The sequence below is a fragment of the Cucurbita pepo genome, chromosome LG20 (assembly GCF_002806865.2).
Source record: "Cucurbita pepo subsp. pepo cultivar mu-cu-16 chromosome LG20, ASM280686v2, whole genome shotgun sequence".
Classification (NCBI taxonomy): Eukaryota; Viridiplantae; Streptophyta; class Magnoliopsida; order Cucurbitales; family Cucurbitaceae; genus Cucurbita; species Cucurbita pepo.
The window spans coordinates 7,813,648-7,832,483 of NC_036657.1; the positions used below are offsets into that span (position 1 = coordinate 7,813,648).

At 37.2% G+C, this 18,836-nt stretch overlaps 3 protein-coding genes across 4 annotated transcripts; 2 read left to right on the top strand and 1 right to left on the bottom strand.

Annotated features, from left to right (window-relative positions):
• The first annotated feature begins 1,752 nt into the window (after positions 1–1,752).
• LOC111782695 (phosphoinositide phospholipase C 4-like) lies at positions 1,753–5,211 on the top strand. The gene is made up of 9 exons (XM_023663492.1): positions 1,753–2,750; positions 2,913–3,109; positions 3,184–3,319; positions 3,405–3,602; positions 3,703–3,917; positions 4,010–4,127; positions 4,206–4,358; positions 4,436–4,522; positions 4,610–5,211. The coding sequence occupies exons 1-9, from the start codon at positions 2,430–2,432 to the stop codon at positions 4,901–4,903; spliced, it is 1,719 nt and encodes a 572-aa protein (XP_023519260.1). The 5' UTR covers positions 1,753–2,429; the 3' UTR covers positions 4,904–5,211.
• A 447-nt stretch (positions 5,212–5,658) lies between these two features.
• On the top strand, positions 5,659–11,325 carry LOC111782696 (phosphoinositide phospholipase C 2-like). 2 transcript variants are annotated; one of them, XM_023663493.1, is made up of 9 exons: positions 6,208–6,510; positions 7,623–7,819; positions 8,128–8,263; positions 8,853–9,077; positions 9,293–9,492; positions 10,064–10,181; positions 10,517–10,669; positions 10,759–10,845; positions 10,950–11,325. In XM_023663493.1, the coding sequence occupies exons 1-9, from the start codon at positions 6,208–6,210 to the stop codon at positions 11,241–11,243; spliced, it is 1,713 nt and encodes a 570-aa protein (XP_023519261.1). In that variant the 3' UTR covers positions 11,244–11,325. The 2 variants fall into 2 exon arrangements, with proteins under 2 accessions (XP_023519262.1, XP_023519261.1); XM_023663494.1 differs by lacking the exon at positions 10,517–10,669 and having other exon boundaries at positions 5,659–6,510.
• Positions 11,326–12,262: 937 nt separating this feature from the next.
• On the bottom strand, positions 12,263–14,637 carry LOC111782694 (putative serine/threonine-protein kinase-like protein CCR3). Its single transcript, XM_023663491.1, has one exon. The coding sequence runs from the start codon at positions 14,607–14,609 to the stop codon at positions 12,321–12,323; it is 2,289 nt and encodes a 762-aa protein (XP_023519259.1). The 5' UTR covers positions 14,610–14,637; the 3' UTR covers positions 12,263–12,320.
• Between the last annotated feature and the right edge of the window lie 4,199 nt (positions 14,638–18,836).

Here is an 18,836-nt window from a genome sequence, read left to right on the forward strand (position 1 = left end):
ATTTTAAAAATGAAAATTCGAACTTGTTAGGGTAAGTTCACTCTTGAAGAATGTCCATGTAGTGTGGCTCATTGAGTCGAGGAGGCGTCTTGACCATGACACCGGATACCTTATTCATGGAATCCTCATTGCAGCATCAAGTAAAAATCTATTGTCTACAACACTAACTCAACTCAACATCACTTCAATATAAACAGTGACTTAAACATCAACCACACCCATATGATCTTCTTTCTTGTTAATCATCCCGATGTCAAAGCTACCTCAACTAAGTACTTACGTAGACCTATGACTAAATTCTCGTATCAACCCAACTTATTATATATATATACATACATATATAAACACCACTCTATGAGGGAGACAAGCAGAATTTGATTGGAACATGTAAAACAAAAAAGATGAAGAGATTAAAGAGAATTAAAATGAAGTGGAAGCCAATTTTAAACATATAATTAAGATTCTAAATGTTTTCCAAAATATGTATTACTCTTTATAATAAAAGATGGCATCTTCTCAAGAAGTCACTTACAGTTTTATAATTTTTTATTTTTTAAAAAAAATATTTCCAAAATATTTTTTTAATTTGGTTTCCCACCTTACCAACTTTTCCTTTCCCTTTTTTATTTTTGTTGGAAGTTCCAATCACTTTATGCTCATGGGAATGAATTCCTAAATTAATTATTTTAACATTAAAATGAAAAAAAAAAATAACAGAAGAATTAGAATAACAAACAACAAATACATCGCATAAATCCAGATTAAATACGCTAATCAGTGAGAGTAGTAGTCCCACATTGGCTAATTAAGAGAAACATCATGAGTATGAGGCAATTTGAGAAACTAAAAGCAAAACTATGAGAGTTTATGCTTAAGAGGGGACACTATCATATCATTATAGAGGTCTCTGGTTCCTAATATGGTATCGTATTCATCTCCTTAACTTAGCCCTACCAATAAAATTCTCTAGAGTTGAACAAAGAAGTTGTGAACCTTGAAAATGTTGTTAAAGGTGTCTCAAACGTAGCACAAATGGTGTACTTTGTTCAAAGACTCCAAAGAAGGAGTCGAATTGTGTACTTTGTTCGAGGAGAGAATTGTTGAAGATTAATGAGAAGAGTAGACCATGAGAGCTTATGGTTAAAATGGATAATAATATCAAAGAAAAACAACCCAAAATCCCAAATGTAACGTACCTGAAATCATAAGACCAAAAATATAATTTTTTCAAATTTGAGTTCCTCAAACTTTCAAGATGTTTGTCTAAGTTCCTTGCTTCAAAAAATTAACTACATAATAACTCACCAAATACATCATGAACACTTGTGACTCCAACGCATGCACGTGTAAACACATTAATACTTACATCATAACAAAGTAATTGATGGGATATGGAGCCTGATGCATAGATCTGGTAGAGATATATTTGAAAGATATTTCGTAAAGATATGATAGAGATTTGGTAAAGATTTGATAGAGGTATATTTGTTAGATTATATATACCCGATTAGATAGTGCTCTCAAAATGTAATTCTCTTCCTCTCTCTTGTTGTACATACCTGAAGTCATCAATAATAAAACCTTTAGCCAATTTTCCTCCTTGTATTTTCTCTCTCCTGTTCTTTGTGTTCATCTTGATCGAGTGTCTGCATTGTTAAGCGATCCTAACCATTGGTATCAGAGCTAACAACTGGTATCGATCCTAACCATTGGTATCAGAGCTAACAACTGGTATCGATCCTAACCGTAACAATATGAATTAGAAGTTTACCGACCAAAATAAAGTTCGACAAAGTAATAGTCTAAAATAAAAGGGAAAATAAGTTATATGATTTCTAAGCTTTCACCTAAGCATCACTTCAGAAATAAAATTTAATCAAGCAAAAATATTTAAATAAATTTTCTCCCTCCCCCCACTCTCTCTCTCTGCCCATACTCTTCCACCTCCTTGTCTCCCTAAGAACATTTTGACCAAAATTAGAACAAAGTTTCACATCACAAAGAGTCAATGGGCACATTTTAAACCGAAGTCTAGAGATTAAGGACTAAATTGAAATAACCACAAAGCAATGAAGGTATGATACCATTTTCACAGGGCAAAAGGCATATGCTTTTAGTATGAGTGAGTAGAACAGTAGAATAGGATCACAGCGTGGCCAAGTGGAAGCATCCAAATTCGTGGCTTTTGGAAGGGAATAAATCAGGTGAAAAAGAGAAAAAAGAGCGCCAATAACATGAAAGAAAGAGTCTAAACTCGGAGTCTTTGATCTCAACCCATGGCTGCTTTCCTGGTGGCTGAGTTGTTTTCAAAATGTATTACCAAAAACTTCCATTCTGCGTATATATAAACATATTTCAAAGTGATCCAAATCAATCAATCCATTTCCCAGTTTCATTCCAATCCTCCCTTTTTCTCTCTCTTTCTCTCAATGGGAAATTACAGAGTTTGTCTCTGTTTCATTAGAAGATTTAAGATGTCCAAAGAAGAGCCTCCACCAGAAGTCAAAGAGGCATTTATCAAATATACCGGTGGCACCTCCGCCAATATGACCGCCGAGCAGCTGCGGTCGTTTCTGGTTGAGTTTCAAGGAGATCAGACGGCATCACTGGCCGATGCTCAACGGATTGTTGAGCACGTGCTGCAGCGGCGGCATCACGTGATCTCTAAACTCACGAGACATACTCTCACTCTTGATGATTTCTATTACTATCTCTTCTCTATGGATCTCAATCCACCAGTTTCTGATCAGGTGAGAAATTAGTCTCTCTCATTTCTTTGTTGCCTTAGAACTTGGAAGATTTGAATTTTCTGAGTCTTATTCCTCAGATTGGGTAGGAGTTCGGGTTCGGATCCTCGAACATTTCCTGCAATCTGAATTTTCTTAGCCATGCTAGTGTTCAATCACTTACAGGTTCATCAGGATATGAGAGCTCCATTGTCCCACTATTACATTTACACAAGCCACAACACATACTTGACTGGGAATCAATTGAGCAGTGATTCAAGTGATGTTCCGATTATAAATGCGCTGAAGAGTGGCGTGAGAGTTGTGGAGCTTGATTTGTGGCCGAATTCTGAACAAGATGACATAGATGTTCTTCATGGAAGGTGAGAGAATAGTTCTCATCAATGGAGTTCTTCATGGTTTCTGACTGAAGTTGAATTTGTAATCTTTGATTTAGGACCTTGACAACACCTGTGGAATTTGTTAGATGTCTCAAAGCTATTAAAGAGAATGCTTTCATAGCATCACCATATCCTGTTATAATCACTCTAGAAGACCACCTAACTCCTGATCTTCAAGCTAAAGCAGCTGAGGTAGCTATCTTTTTCGACCCCACGAAAGAGTAGTTCTGGTCACGGTACGAGATTTAAGGGTGAAGATGCTTGTTTTTGTTTGCAGAACATAAAGGAAACATTTGGAGACATGCTGTTCTTTCCAGAAGCGGAATATCTACAGGAATTCCCTTCTCCAGAAGAATTGAAGTATCGGATCATCATTTCAACTAAGCCCCCTAAAGAATACCTCAGATCCAAAAATGTGAAAGGGGAGACTTCATTCAGTGATGATGAAACTGACGATGACGATGGGGTTGACACGGTCTGCTTTGCGTTGAAATTTACAACATTTTAGCTGTGTTTTTCTAGTCATTTTCTGGTTCCAGTATCTTGATGAAGTATACAACTCCATTGGGTTGCAGAGCGAGAGTGAATCCAGCGAGAGTGACGACAGTGATTACGAATCTTACGCTACAGGTGTATCGGAATACAAACGTCTAATAGCCATTCATGCTGGAAAACCGAAGGGAGGTTTGAAGGAAGCTCTAAAAGTTGGAGCTGCTAAGGTTAGACGCCTTAGCTTGAGTGAAAAGGCAGTAAGAAAGGCAACTAAATCTCATGGAATGGATGTCATAAGGTAACAATAACAAGCTTACTTTTCCAATTATTCACTACTGTATACAATGATTTTCCAAACTGACACGAATCTTGTCGTGTTCTTGCTTTCAGATTCACCCAGACAAACATGTTAAGGATATATCCAAAGGGAACTCGAGTAAACTCTTCGAACTACAAGCCACAGACTGCTTGGTTACATGGGGCCCAGATGGTTGCATTCAATATGCAGGTATTTTCTTTTCTCTGGGATAAAACGATAACACTGCCCTTTTCATCTAAAAAAATAAACTTAGTTGGACCGTCGCAGGGACATGGAAGGTCTCTCCGCTTAATGCGTGGGATGTTTCGATCGAACGGAGGTTGTGGTTATGTGAAAAAACCTGACTTTCTACTGACAGTTGATCCCCATGGCAAGGTGTTTGATCCTAATGCAAATTTGCCAGTTAAAAAAACTATGAAGGTAGGCGTTTGCCAAATCGGATCTTATATCGTGTTCGGCTGAACTTGCTCTCAGAAAACATTATCTTGCAAATGCAGGTGAAAATCTACATGGGTGTTGGCTGGAATTTGGATTTTGAAAGGTCCCACTTTCATTTATACTCCCCTCCCGACTTCTACACACGGGTAAGTTTCGAATGAATGGCAGTCTAGCTAACCCAAGTCCATTGTTCTAGCAAAGATTGTTAACAGAACAGAGTTTATTCTATACAGATTGGAATTGCAGGAGCTCCAGCTGATGAGATAATAAAGAAAACAGATATCAAAGAGGAGACTTGGAGCCCTGTTTGGAACGAAGAGTTTTCGTTTCCTTTGACCCTTCCTGAACTGGCTTTACTTCGAATTGAAGTGTATAGCTATAACATTTCAGATAAGAATGTTTTTGGAGGACAAAACTGTCTGCCCGTTCCTGAAGTGAAGCCAGGCATCCATGCTGTTCCACTTTTTGACCGTAAAGGATCAAAGTACAGTTCTGTAAAGCTTCTAATGCGTTTCGAGTTTTCCTGAGAATACGATTTCTTTTCCTTTAGAAACATCTCAGAGGAGTGAGTTTTTTCTGTCAGCCGTTGTTCGTGGTGGGGTTCGTTGTTGTTCCTTGACCAGAATGAGCTGGATTTACATTTTTCATAGGGTAGGGGTGAAGCATCGAATATGGGGTCTCCCACTTTTCTCTCCTCTTTTTCCCTTTCCTTCTTTGATGCCTCTGTAATATTATAAAATCAGATTCCTTCTTCCTAAAGAGTGATTATTCTTGTAAAGCAAAGTAGAGCCACGAGAATAAATGGATCTATGAACAGAATTGTGAGTTTCTTTGATATCTTTCCTTCCTAATGAATGCAGCTCATCAAATCTGTAACGGTCCAAACCCATTAGCAGATATTGTCCTCTTTGGGTTTTCACTTAGAGGCTTTCCCTCAAGGTTTCTAAAACGCGTCTACTAGGGAGAGGTTTCCACCCTTATAAAGAATGTTTTGTTCTCCTCCCCAACCGATGTGAGATCTCACAATCCACTCCCCTTTGGGACCCAGCGTCCTCGCTGCCACTCGTTCCCTTCTCCAATCGATGTGGGATCCCCCAATCCACCCCCCTTCGGGACCCAACGTCCTTGCTGGCATACTACCTCGTATCCACCCCCAACCGATGTAGGATCTCACAATCCACCCCCCTTTGGGACCCAGTGTCCTCGCTAGCACTCGTTCCCTTCTCCAATCGATGTGGGACCCCCCAATCCACCCCACTTCGAGACCCAACGTCCTTACTAGCACACTACCTCGTGTCCACCCCCTTTCAGAGCTTAGCTTCTCTTCCCAAACATTCTCCTTTTAACTGATGTGAGTTCTCACAAAATCACTTTACTGAATTGCTGAGCTAACAGTTTGCGGTTAAGAATTAGACTCTTAATGTACAAAATCAAATAAAAAGACTAAAGAATCAGATCCTTTGAAGTTCAAACATTACCTATGTTTAGGATTTAGACGGTTCAATCGGACAACCAAAATTCTAGCAACAGCCTATTCTACAATGTAAACTAGGTTGCCAGATTAGGAACCACAGTTCCCTTTCTTAGAGTAAAAGCAATCTCTTGCTAGTTCCACAATCGCTCTCTCTAAGAAAGGAACCTCTTGCGATGAACACAGATTCCAACTTTGGCTGGACGTCATTCTTTAGGGAGTGAAAGAGAAGCTCCCCCCCCCCCCACCCCTCTTTTTCCCTCTCTTTCTTCTACAGATAAATATCATCAACAGGATAAACAGAAGAAAATGGCACATAAAGAGTGCAGATTTGGTGTCTTCTCTGTGTCATTGTAAAAAATGTATAGGCACAGTTTTAGGGTCTGCTTCTGTTTCAGGAGAAGATTCAGGACAAATGTAGCAGAAGCACCAGAAGATGTGAAGAGGGTGTTTGATCAATACTCAGAAAATGGCACAATGAACATTGATCAATTGCAGATGTTTTTGGAAGAGGTTCAAGGAGAAGAATCTAAGATAAAAGCTCATGCCATCTTCGACAATCTCAAGCATCTCAATATCTTCCAGAGAAGAGGCCTTCGTCTCGAAGATTTCTTCCGATATCTTCTCGGGGACCTTAATCTTGCTTTCTCGCCCTCGCAAGGGGTAATCTCTTTTTCTTCTCTTTACCTTCCAGACCAATATACAATATTTGCAATGTCACGCCATAGTTTAAACCAGAGAATCATTCAGAGATAAAAATGAATTAAAATATATTTGAATATCACAGTATTGTCAAAGACAATCAGTTCTTTTATAACACAGATTCTCCTTTTCATTCAAAAATTATATGTCTGTGAACAGTGAGTTCGCTATGAACAATAATATTGAACATTTCAAGCTAGGCGAGCCACATTTCTTAAAATAATTTACATAACAAGTCCTGGTTTTCTGTTTAAGAATTTTGTCAAACAAAGTAGTTTTTTTCCCTGGACAATTTACAAATTCCCCTCCCTAGTCTGGTCAAGTTCTAACTCTTTTTTGATCAAAGTCAATATCCTAGACAAATAATTGACAAAATAGTTCTGATCTTAAGTGCGAAGAAACTCTTTTTCCTGACAATATCTATTAAGAAAAGATTCATGTTCTATATCATATGATCTTCTTGATATATATAATAGTGAAAATTATTTTCCTTTAGTATGTTTCAGTTATATTATCTCTCATTTATTTTTGGTTGTTGAAGTTTTTAGAGAAGAATCATGATCTTATTAAATAATGCTCGGACAAAGAGTATGCGCTTTTATAATACATTAGANTTTTTTTTTTTTTTTTTTTTTTTTTTTTTTTTTTTTTTTTTAACAATTTTGGAGTACAACTCACTATTTTTCTTTTTCCAGAAAGGGTCCAAATCTGATTTCCTACTTGCATATTGACTATATTTTGGTCTGCTGCTAAAATTAATTTAAGCCCCGGTCATCAAGATTATATAATATATCTACAGAAGTCTTATCTGTCGTCCCAAACTTATACTTTAAACACCATGTAATTCAAAATAAAAATTGAATGACCATGAGGAATAAAATGAATTTTGTGCAATTCTAGGGGTCAAAATACAATGTTTTTAAGTAGAAGAGCCCAAAATAAGTCTAATTGTTAAGGAAGTATAACTACCACTTCTACCAATCGACTGTTACCTTCATTTTTCACTGAGAAATCTAATAAATTTGTAAAGGAAGCTATGATATTATTGATTAATAGTTGAGAACTGGATGCAGGTTTATCAGGACATGAGAGCCCCATTGTCTCACTACTACATATTTACAGGCCACAACTCCTACCTAACAGGAAATCAACTGAGTAGTGCTAGCAGTGTGACTCCTATCATAAGGGCTCTGAAAAGAGGAGTAAGAGCAATTGAGTTGGATTTGTGGCCTAGTTCCAAGAACAATGGCATTAACGTTCTTCATGGAGGGTATGTTCTAAAGTTTGAAGACTATCCAAATTTCAATTAACCTTTATAAAGTGCTAATTCGAACAGGGATCAACTTAAAGACACTACTCCTATGAGAACTCCCTGATACACTCTAGATATACTTATCTCCTTCTGATGAAAATATTATCTTTTCGTGCATATAAAAATGTAGGAAAAGGTAAAAACTAGCAATAAGAGCTATGTAGAGAATAATGAAGAGAAAATTGAAAGAAATGCAATAGAAGTTGTGTGTGTTTGTGTTTTAAGAAGTTTCTGCATTAACTAACCAAATATCCATGGAGCTGCAGGACACTCACAGCTCCTGTGAAACTCATCAAATGCCTGCGGGCAATTAAAGATCATGCTTTTACTGCTTCTGAATATCCTGTAGTGATAACTTTTGAGGACCATCTCACCCATGATCTTCGAAAAGAAGTGGCCAAGGTGAGACATAGAGCTTACAGTCTTGTTAAGTTAGATCCTCTTTGATAACAGTTCTGTTTCATAGTTTTATTCTTTTGGAAAAAAAAATCAGTTGCTAATATATAAATATATATATATATATACTCCAAGCATAATACTTTTGAATTTATTCAAATTTCAATAATAATAGTTTTTTAAGACTTGTTTAATAATTTTTTAAAAATTTTGTTTTGTGTTTTTAGAAATTATGTTTTTATTTGTTTTCTATTATAATTTTAAAATGCTTTTTGAAATCATAACCAAATTATGAAAACTAAAAGCATAGCTTTTAAAATTTCAAAATTTTACTAAGATTTCAAAAACAATTTAAAAATGGTGAAAATTTAGACAAATAAAAAAAAAATCATTTTTTATAAACTTAATTTTTAAAAACAAAAATGTTTTTAAACAAAGCCTTGGTTTTTAAAACCTTACAAGAATTTTGAAAAGTATACTCCAAAAAAAAAACTTAAAAGTATAAAATTAATGGTAAAATACTCACCAAATGGACCATACACTTCCATTCTTTATAAGGGTCATTGATTGTTCTTACCTTTGTAATTATGTGTAGATGGTTACTACAACATTTGGGGATATCCTCTACGTTCCTAAATCTGAAGACTTGAATGAATTCCCATCGCCAGAGTCGCTGAAGGGCAGGATTCTTATTTCAACCAAACCACCAGAGCACACTAAAGTTGAGAGCACCAAGGAAAAACCATCAGCAGATAAGCAAAGAGACACAGCAGATGATGACATTTGGGAGAGTGCAATGTCACGAGAAGATACGAATGAGGTGCACATCATATTTTGCCTATTCTTTCATTATTTTTCATGAAAACGAATAACTTATAATGATGTAACAAAATCTAGAACATTTAGACGAACCTGAAAGATTCACACTTCAACAGTCACCTCATCTTCTTAACTTGCTTTCCGGTAGACATGATGTAGAATTCTTGATGCAGAAAGTAAGCCAGTTTCATTTCCAATTCCCATTATGACTTGCAGGATTATCTGGAAGAGGATGATAAAGATGAAGAGATTGTTATTCCAGAATATAGGAGTTTGATTGCCATTCACGCAAAGAAGATGAAACGTGGATCAAATCTCCAGACCTTCTTTAATGATATAGAAAAAGTGTCAAGACTTAGTCTGAGTGAGCAAGAACTTGAAAATGCTACAGGAAACTGTGGACACGATATTATCAGGTATAACTATATCACTTAACATTTTTTCTATCATTTAGTCGAGTAAATTTTGAGTCTATGAATCATACTCTGCAAACTTATTCATAGAGAAAATGAATGAACATACATTATATCTATTTGATAGCATTTTTTAAATATATAGTAGCTTCTATGGTAACAAGCATGTTTTATATTTGTTTTTGCTCTAATTTCACCTAGTTGAGAATGAAACTTTCTTGAACTGCTGCCTAAATGTGTAAAATATTATTCAAACTTTTTGGTTACTTTCCAATTATTTTGAGTTCAACACAACACTCAGGAGTGTGGGGATTTAAACCTCCAACCTCTTAGTCAATAGTATATATCTTAACCACTTGAACTGTGCTTAGGTTGACGTTTAACTTTCCAATTCTTAGAGCTCAACTTTAAAAGACAGCTAACAAAGGAAACGCACTGTTAAGTAAATTTTTTATTCTTCTTATTTAGTGCTCATTTACCTAAATGACAAAAAGGGATAACCATATCCAGCATCAGAAATGGAGAATCGGTATTGCTGTGTTTCTTAAGAGATATTCAATAAAACTTTCCTTAGGTTTACTCAGAGGAATTTGCTGAGAGTGTACCCAAAAGGTTCAAGATTAGACTCATCTAATTACAATCCTATGCTTGCCTGGACTCATGGAGCTCAAATGGTTGCTTTTAATATGCAGGTTAGAGTTCAGACTCCTCTTCTACATTTTTGTCGCTAAGCTATACATTTGAACAAAACTTAGACTGCTGACACAAGCCAGATTCCATTGATAAGACAAAGGCCAGGAGATAAAAATATATAGAATTTGATCCAGATTTACAGGCCACTTTGTAGACTTGTTCAGCAACTAAGTATTGTTTAAATAATTTGGGTCAAGGCAAAGCCTGCAACAAGTATAAAAACATTTTAATCAAGTGAAAATAACAAACGAAAATGAGAGAAATTAGGGGAAAAAAGTTGTGGAGCGAAAAGGAATATTAGGATCCACTGACACTAGTGATTTGCACATTGAAGGGATATGGGAAATACTTGTGGATCATGGAAGGAATGTTCAGAGGCAATGGTGGTTGTGGCTACATTAAAAAACCCGATTTCTTGTTGAATAACTCAGAACAAAAGAATTCTACTTCGAGATCAACATCTCTGATTATGATAAAACGTTTAAAGGTCAGTTAGCCACAAATTGATCATTTCCTCCAATATACAAAATGTTCCATATTGAACAAACAAACATGATTCAATTGCAATGCCCACAGCTAAAGGTATACATGGGAGAAGGATGGCATTTGGAATTCGGTCTCTCACATTTCGACTTCTATTCGCCTCCAGATTTGTACGTTAAGGTAACAAACAGAGATTGAATCTAAAAATCAATATTCGCAAATGGCAGATTAGCGATTGTACTTGTATTATATATCTGTAACATGGATTTTCTTACTGATTTCAGATCAGAATAGTCGGAGTCCGAGAGGATACAGTGGTGAAAAGAACAATTCCGATAGAAGACCAGTGGGTACCTGTTTGGAACGAGGAGTTTAGTTTCTCAATAAGCGCTCCTGAATTGGCTTTGCTACAAGTTGTCGTTCTTGATCACGATACCTCTGGAAAAGATGACTTCGCCGGCCAGACATGTCTGCCGGTGAGAGAGCTCCGATCAGGAATCCGAGCAGTGCCATTATACAACCGGAAGGGAGAGATCTACAAGCATGTGAAGCTCCTAATGCGCTTCGAATTTGAATGAGAGAAATATATACCTCCAAAAATGGAATTTATGTAAATAATAAATAAATAAATGGAATGAAGCCACCTTTCTTCCATTTGAATTTGAGTTTTTCATTTTTTTTTTCTCAATATTTTTTTTATTGCCACAATAATTAGAAGACCTCTCCCTCCCAGATGAGTTTTAAAATTTGTGAGGCTGACGATACGTAAGGGCAAAACTAACAATATCTGCTAGCGGTGAGCTTAGGTTTGTTACAAATAGTATCAGAGCCAGACACGAGCGGTGTGCCAGCGAGGACGCTGGGTGTCACAATTGCACTCTTGATGGCAGCGGACTTGCCTTTCCAACGACAAGTGAGCTAAGCCAATTCGTTCTTGCGTCGCCTACGGCCAAGCGACGTATGCTCGAGCCTCTAGCCTCGGTTTAAGAAAAGGTTTTAGAAAACAATGGCAGACAGAGATTTTTGAAAGAGACGTTGTATAAGCAAGCAAGAGAGTAACAACAACGACTTACCGTATATAACCTTGGGTAGGGAGAAATTGACAACCAGTCATATCCCATGTAGTACATTATGAGACATTTCATGTCTGGCAGGCCTAGATATGATTTTTCTGAAACGTCATGCTCCCTAGAAATACAAAAGGAAAACACGGAAAGACACAAAAGGTTTAGCTTGTCATGGGCATGCGGCCATGGGCAACACGCCTTGGACGAGCATGACACTGGGCCCTTAAAGGGGTGGATTGTGAGATATCACATTCCTTGGGGAGAGGAGAATGAAGCATGCGTGTGAAAATCTTCCTAACATAAGCGTTTTAAAATCGTTAGGCTGACAGATAATGGTGTAAAACATTTCTCTAGCAAACACGTTCTATTTTATTGTTAATGGAATGTTTTGAAAAATTGCATTTATTTTATTTTATTTCTTATATTTTGTCTTGATTTATGATTTTTTTCTTACAAATTTGTTATAATACAATATTATTGTTTTTATTAAAATATTTTATAATATTATATTTAAATAGTTATATTGTGAATTATCGATTTAGAAGTTTTTTTAATTAACTCGGAAATATTACGAAAGAAAATGGAGAATTAGAGACTGTCACAGAGTTCGCCGCCATTACAGAGAGCAAGAGCTTTCTCCAAATTCCCAACAATGTCGGTAATGCTCGGCCTCTCTTCTCCCTCCAAATTCACACACTGCACCGCCGTATACGCCACCATCTCCACCGCCTCTACTTCCTTCATCTCCGCCGCTCTAACCCTCTTATCCACCACATTCCAAACCTCGCCGCTCCCAATTCGCGCCACTGCAAATTCCGCCACCGTCACCACACCTTCACCCCCGCCATCTCTGAACACCGCCTTCTTCCCCGTCAAAATCTCCAGCAGTACAATCCCTAGCCCGTACACATCGCTTTTCGCCGTCGAAATCTTCGATACGTGATACTCCGGATCGATGTACCCAATCGTACCCCCGACGGCGCTTTCCATTGAAGTTCCCGGATGTCGCATCAATGAGAATCCGAAATCGGACACTTTCGCTGTGAAATTCCTGTCCAGAAGGATGTTAGAGGACTTAATATCCCGGTGGATTATCGGCGGGACTGCGTAATTGTGAAGGTACTCGATTCCTCTGGCTGCGTCTAATGCGATTTTGATTCTCATTTTCCATGTATTTAGTACTGTTACCTCGTAATCTTTGTTGTGTAAATGGTCATGGAGGGAACCATTTGGCATGTATTCATAAACTAGAAGCCACTCATCGTTTTCTTGGCAGTAACCCACCATGCCCACAAGGTGTTTGTGATTAAGCCGCAATAGCGCTGCTAGTTCTGAACTAAATGCGTTTTGTTTCTCGTTGCTCTTGGTTTCTCCTCTTTTGATAGCTACCTCAGTTCCATCCGATAGCTCGCCTTTGTATACCACTCCGAAGCTCCCTGCTCCTATCTTGTTTTCAGTGGAGAAATTGCTTGTTGCAGCAGCAAGCTCCGTTAGAGAAAATGACCGACCGGAGGAAGGATTTATGTTCAGCTCTTGATGATCTGATGCAGCTAAACAGTTTGATATGCAGAACAAAATGGTGCAAGCTCCGGCTAAACCCCCAATTGCTCCAACTATCAGAAACGCCACGGTGAGCCCGTTTCTGGCCTTTTTTGGTGAAGATTTTGGATTCTTTGGCAACAGCACTGCAAATGGGAGCTCTTCCTGGCAGGATTTGCAAATATTTCCAGACCCATCACAGAGAAACGCTGAATTTGGATAGACGCCGCAGAGGCTGCAAGGATCTTGAACACAAGGGCCAGGGATTATCATCCCCAATGGAAGAACAGCCGGTGAGTATCTATTGGCCTTGAACCAGCACATTATTGTCAAATTACTTGTCTTCAACCCACATAGCATGCTTGATCCTGCTGTTATTAGCTCGAATGAAACGCTGCCATTGCTCTTGTTTTGAATGTTGAGTTCTTCTGCTCCTCCACCCCAACATGAAACCACTCCATTCTTTTGCCTTATTCCACAGGTGAAGCTCGCCCCCAATGCAAGGGCTGAGTATTCATGAGCTGAATTGGGAGGAACCTCCAATTGGCCTGCGCCGTTGTTTCCCTTGCATACTAAAGCACCGCCCGACGCCGTCAACCCGCAGACATGAGACTCTCCGGCTACTAAGCTCACCATTGACAGATTCCTGAACTGAGATTGAATCTTTGAGCCAATTCCATTGCTCCCCCAACACCATACGGATCTGTTGTTCTTAAGAATCCCACATGAAAACCCACTTCCAGATGTGATTGTCTGAAACTTCAATGCTGCATCAGGCGAAGGAAATAAAGACCCACCTTTGTCTAGTCCCCTCCAGCATCTGCCTCTGCCGGAGCCAACCTCTCTTGCACAAACTTGAGCATCGCCGACGGCGAGATCAGTCAATGGGAATCTGGTGCTATAGTAAATACGTTTAGGTTGGAAACTGTGATTCGAAAACCCGGCATCGGTCTCCCAGCAATGAAGACTATGCCCTCCAGTTCGGAGACCGCAGAAGAAGCTCTTCCCACCGGAGATGGCTTCAAAGGAGACATGGGGTAGAATGGAGATCACTCCATTTCCTTTGTAGCATTGAATTCTCTGGTTTTGGTTTCCTGCAGTAATGCCGCAGACGGTGGCGGTTCCATACGCCACGGCGACGGTGGAGGCTGAGCCGAGGGCGTCTACAGCCAAATGCAGCTGCAGAGATGTGACGATGGCCAAGAGAAAAGCAGCTCCGATGTCATTTGGGTGGCTGCCGCTGCCTCTGCCTCTGGAATTCTCATGCTCCTCCACTTTCATTGAACAAAAATGGAAGATATGAGTAAGGACTATTTTAATTTGATCTTTAAATCTCATATAAAAGAACTATTTTACTTTTATTAATAATTTTTTTTTGGTGAATTTAAAATTCCATATTTTAATGGACAGAAATATTATCAAGGTATTTACATGGATGGTATATTTTAAATAAAAAAATAATTTTTCATGTCAATTTCAAAAATTTCCATTATGGTTTAAATCTTTCAAAATTTATAGTACAACTAATTATTAATCATGAAGATTTTCATGATAAGGCATTATTAACAAAATATATATAGATAGAAGTGTAGTCTAAGTAAATAAATAGCAAATTTTACTAAAATTGTGAACATATTTTAAAAGTAGAAATAGAGATAATTGTACATTAGATCCAGCTAAATTCGAGTTGGATTTTTCTCAAATAAAAATTATTTAAAATTTTTCGATGTCGAGATCTCTAAATTTTTAATTTCAATTTTTGTCTAAAATTTAATTGTAGATGAAATTATATATTAATTTTTAAAACTCCATATTTTTAAAATTTTAAAAACTAAAATGTAATATATCATTTTAACTTTTTTTTAATATATGAAATTCATGTCTTAAAAATTAGAAAATACTAACAAATTTTTATATTTTATTTGAAAATATTAATTTAACTTTTAGAAAAATTTAAAAATTGGATAGAAATTATTAATATTTTAATTTAAAAAATATCCCAAAAGTTTCTTTAACAAAGAAAAATAATATTTTAAAATTATTTTTATTATTATTAGTAAGTGATAAAAACTATTTATTTAAATTTAAAAAATATTGTAAAGTTTTAATAATACTCTCAATTCTATTAAAAAAATTGAAAATTGTATTATTATACGGATAAAACTAGTTGTGTCTAATAAATTTAATAATTTTAAAAAATTAAGATTTTAAGGGTTAAATTTGTAATTTTATAAAGTTTGATCTATGATCATATGTATAACCTCCAAATTTATATCCGCAGGCTATTTTGTTTTTCACTCACAAACCATTTAGCCCACTTCACAACTTCCTTTCCAGTTGGATGATGTTCAGCAATGGCGCCGCCTCCATCTCTTGCTGTAATGGCGACTGGCGATGAATCAAGGTTTGTGCGCGAGTCCCTGTTTTCTTCAATTCAATCGATCATACTTTCTGGTCGAAATGAAATGGTTGAGTTTCTTTTGTGGTTAATTTGATCTCTTGATTTGACTTTGCAGCCAAATGCGACTTTAGCAGAAATTGTGCCATTGATCCAGAACGAAATGTGGAGCAATATCCCCAACAGGTCATTCGGCTTCTGTTCATTCATTCCAAAATCCTGTAATTGATTTCCTTACAATATCTTGCCCTAAATATTTATCTGAAATTTCTTTGGATACGTAGCATTATCGGTTAAATTAAGTTAGGGCAATCTCTGCTGTTCTATTATGGAAACTTGGAAGATTAATTTTAAGCGACTCCTTCTGTAATATTGTCAGCTTATTTAAATATCTGTTGTATTTTCGATTGATTCATTTGACCTTGAAATCTGCTTTGATATTGTGAAAGAATAGCTATAGTTAATGATCTAAGTGATTTGAGGAATTTGGACCCTCCCTTTCTTGAGATCACTCGAGCTCTAAACCAACCAAATCAATGCCTTACTAACCTCTTTTCCCACTCTATCTATAACCAAAATCCCTAGATTCCTTCTAATGCCATTTCTATCATCTTCTTTGAGACTTGTCTGTTCATTGTTGGGTAGGCAAAAGAATAGCAATTGTTCTGTTCTGTGTTCCTTTTTCATTCACGTTTGTGGGGCTGAGGGAGGAAAGAGACAGTAAAGGGAATTGATTGATCATTATTGAAGGATAACTACACTATTGAAGGATAACTACGGCTTTTATAGAGCTTTACAAAACATAATAACAAAACCAACGGAATCAAAAAAACAAATCAAACTCCTACAAATTAGCTTTGTTTATGTGAAAACAAATATAAAACTACTTTCTATTAATAGACAAATATGAAACTACTCCCTATTAATTAGCTATAACGATGCAGACCAAGTCAGAAAATCCAACAAATTCCTCCCGAAGTATGCTGAAACAGCATCAGTTTACTCAAGTTGTCGAAAACTCTAAGCATGTCTCTGAATTTCACAAATTTATCTAGCTAAATTGGTTTAGTCATTATGTCTGTCACTTGATCTTTCATTCCACAAAACACTAACCTCACAATCCCATTAGTTGACAAATTACGCAAGTAATGATACCTAACATCAATATGTTTTGCCCTTCAATACATAACTAGGTTCTTAGCCAATTTGATTGCTGAACTAATGTCACACATGATATCGATGCACTCGCTGCTTAGAACACCTAGCTCCTTCAGAATTCCCTTAAGCCAAACACCATGACATGCACTTGCAGTGGCAGCTACATTTTCAGCTTCTGTAGATGATAGTGTGACAATTCCCTGCTTCCTTGAACTCCAACATATTACTGCTCCATTTAGAAAGAAAACATAGCCTGAAGTGCTCTTCCTGTCGTCAATGTCTCGTGCATAATCACTGTCTGTGTATCCCAAAAGATTTGCATCCTTACTCCATTTGTAGTAAACTCCAACATCTAATGTGCCTTTTAAATATCTCAGTACCCTTTTAGCAATCAGCATGTGTTCTTCTTTGGGATCAGCCATATAACAAGAAATCAAGCAAACCACAAACATTAAGTCGGGATGAGTTACCGTAAGGTATATTAAGCATCCTACTAGTTGTTTGTACAATGTTGCATTGACACTTTTGCTGCCTGACTTTGACAAGAAGGTGCCAGGGACTATCGGATTCTTTATAGCATTACAATTCGACATATTGAACCTTTCCAATACTTCCTTAGCATACTTCTTTTGGCACAAATGAATTCCTCCTTCGTTTTGATAAACTTCAACTCCAAGGAAGAACTTCATTTTCCCTAAGTCTGTCATCTCAAACTCCTGTTGCATTGATAACTTGAAACGTTTGCACATATTTTCATCATCTCCTGTGTAAATCAAATGCATTGATAACTTGAAACGTTTGCACATATTTTCATCATCTCCTGTGTGAATCAAATCATCGACGTACAGGCAAACCAACAACAATTTTCTTCCAATTCTCTTCAAGAACAAAGTGTGATCATAATTACTTTTCTGAAAACCTTCCTTCTTAAAATAGTTCTCGATTTTGGTGAACCAAGCCCTCCGTGCTTGTTTCAGGCCGTAGAGAGCTTTCCTCAGTCGATAAACCTTGTTCTCTTCTCCCTTTTTGACAAAACCTTCAGGCTGATCAACATATACCTCCTTGTTTAATTCACCGTATAGAAAAACACTTTTGACGTCAAGTTGATAGATGCACCATCCTCATTGAGCTGCTATTGCCACCAGAATTCTGATTGTATCCCATCGAGCTACTGGTGCATAAACTTCATTGTAATCTACTCCAGCCTTTTGCGAGTATCCCTTAGTGACGAGTCTCGCTTTACATTTGTCTACTTTGCCTTCTTCATTCAGTTTCGTCTTAAAGATCCACTTGACACCGATTTTCTTTGCTTGATGCGGCAATGTCACAAGCTCCCATGTCTGATTTCTTTCAATAGCTTGAATTTCAAGCTTCATAGCCTCCTGCCACTTCTTTTCATTTATTGCTTCCTCAAAGTTCACAGGATCATCATTGGAGATGTGAAAAGCAAACCCCTCTTCGACTTCTTCTTCTTCAGATAAGTGTTCACTTATTTCATAATCGCACATCCAAACTGGCTTTCTTCTTTGTATTGTTTGTTGTGGCAACTTTGGTGAAGATTCATCCATTTCTTGGATTTCTTCTAACCTATCATTTGCTTCTTCATTTGAATCTTCTTCTCCATCAGTCTCTCCTCCTTCCAATTCTTCTGCAGTAATGTTATCATCATCTCCCCAAGCCAACACGTCCTGCTCTGCATTTTTTGTACTTGAATTCCAGTTCCATTTTGCACCTTCTTCAAATATGACATCCCTGCTCACAATTATCTTGTTTGTTGCTGGATCACACCGGCGATAGGCCTTAGATTCATCACTAACTCCAAGTAGGACGCATTTGAGACTTCGATCATCAAGTTTGGTTCTCTTTTGTTCGGGAATATGGACATGTGCAATTGAACCAAATACTCTGAAGTATTCCACATTTGGTTTTATGCCTGACCACTTCTCCTCAGGAACCATGTCCTTGATTGCCTTTGTGTAACTACGATTCAGAACATGGGCTGTCCATCT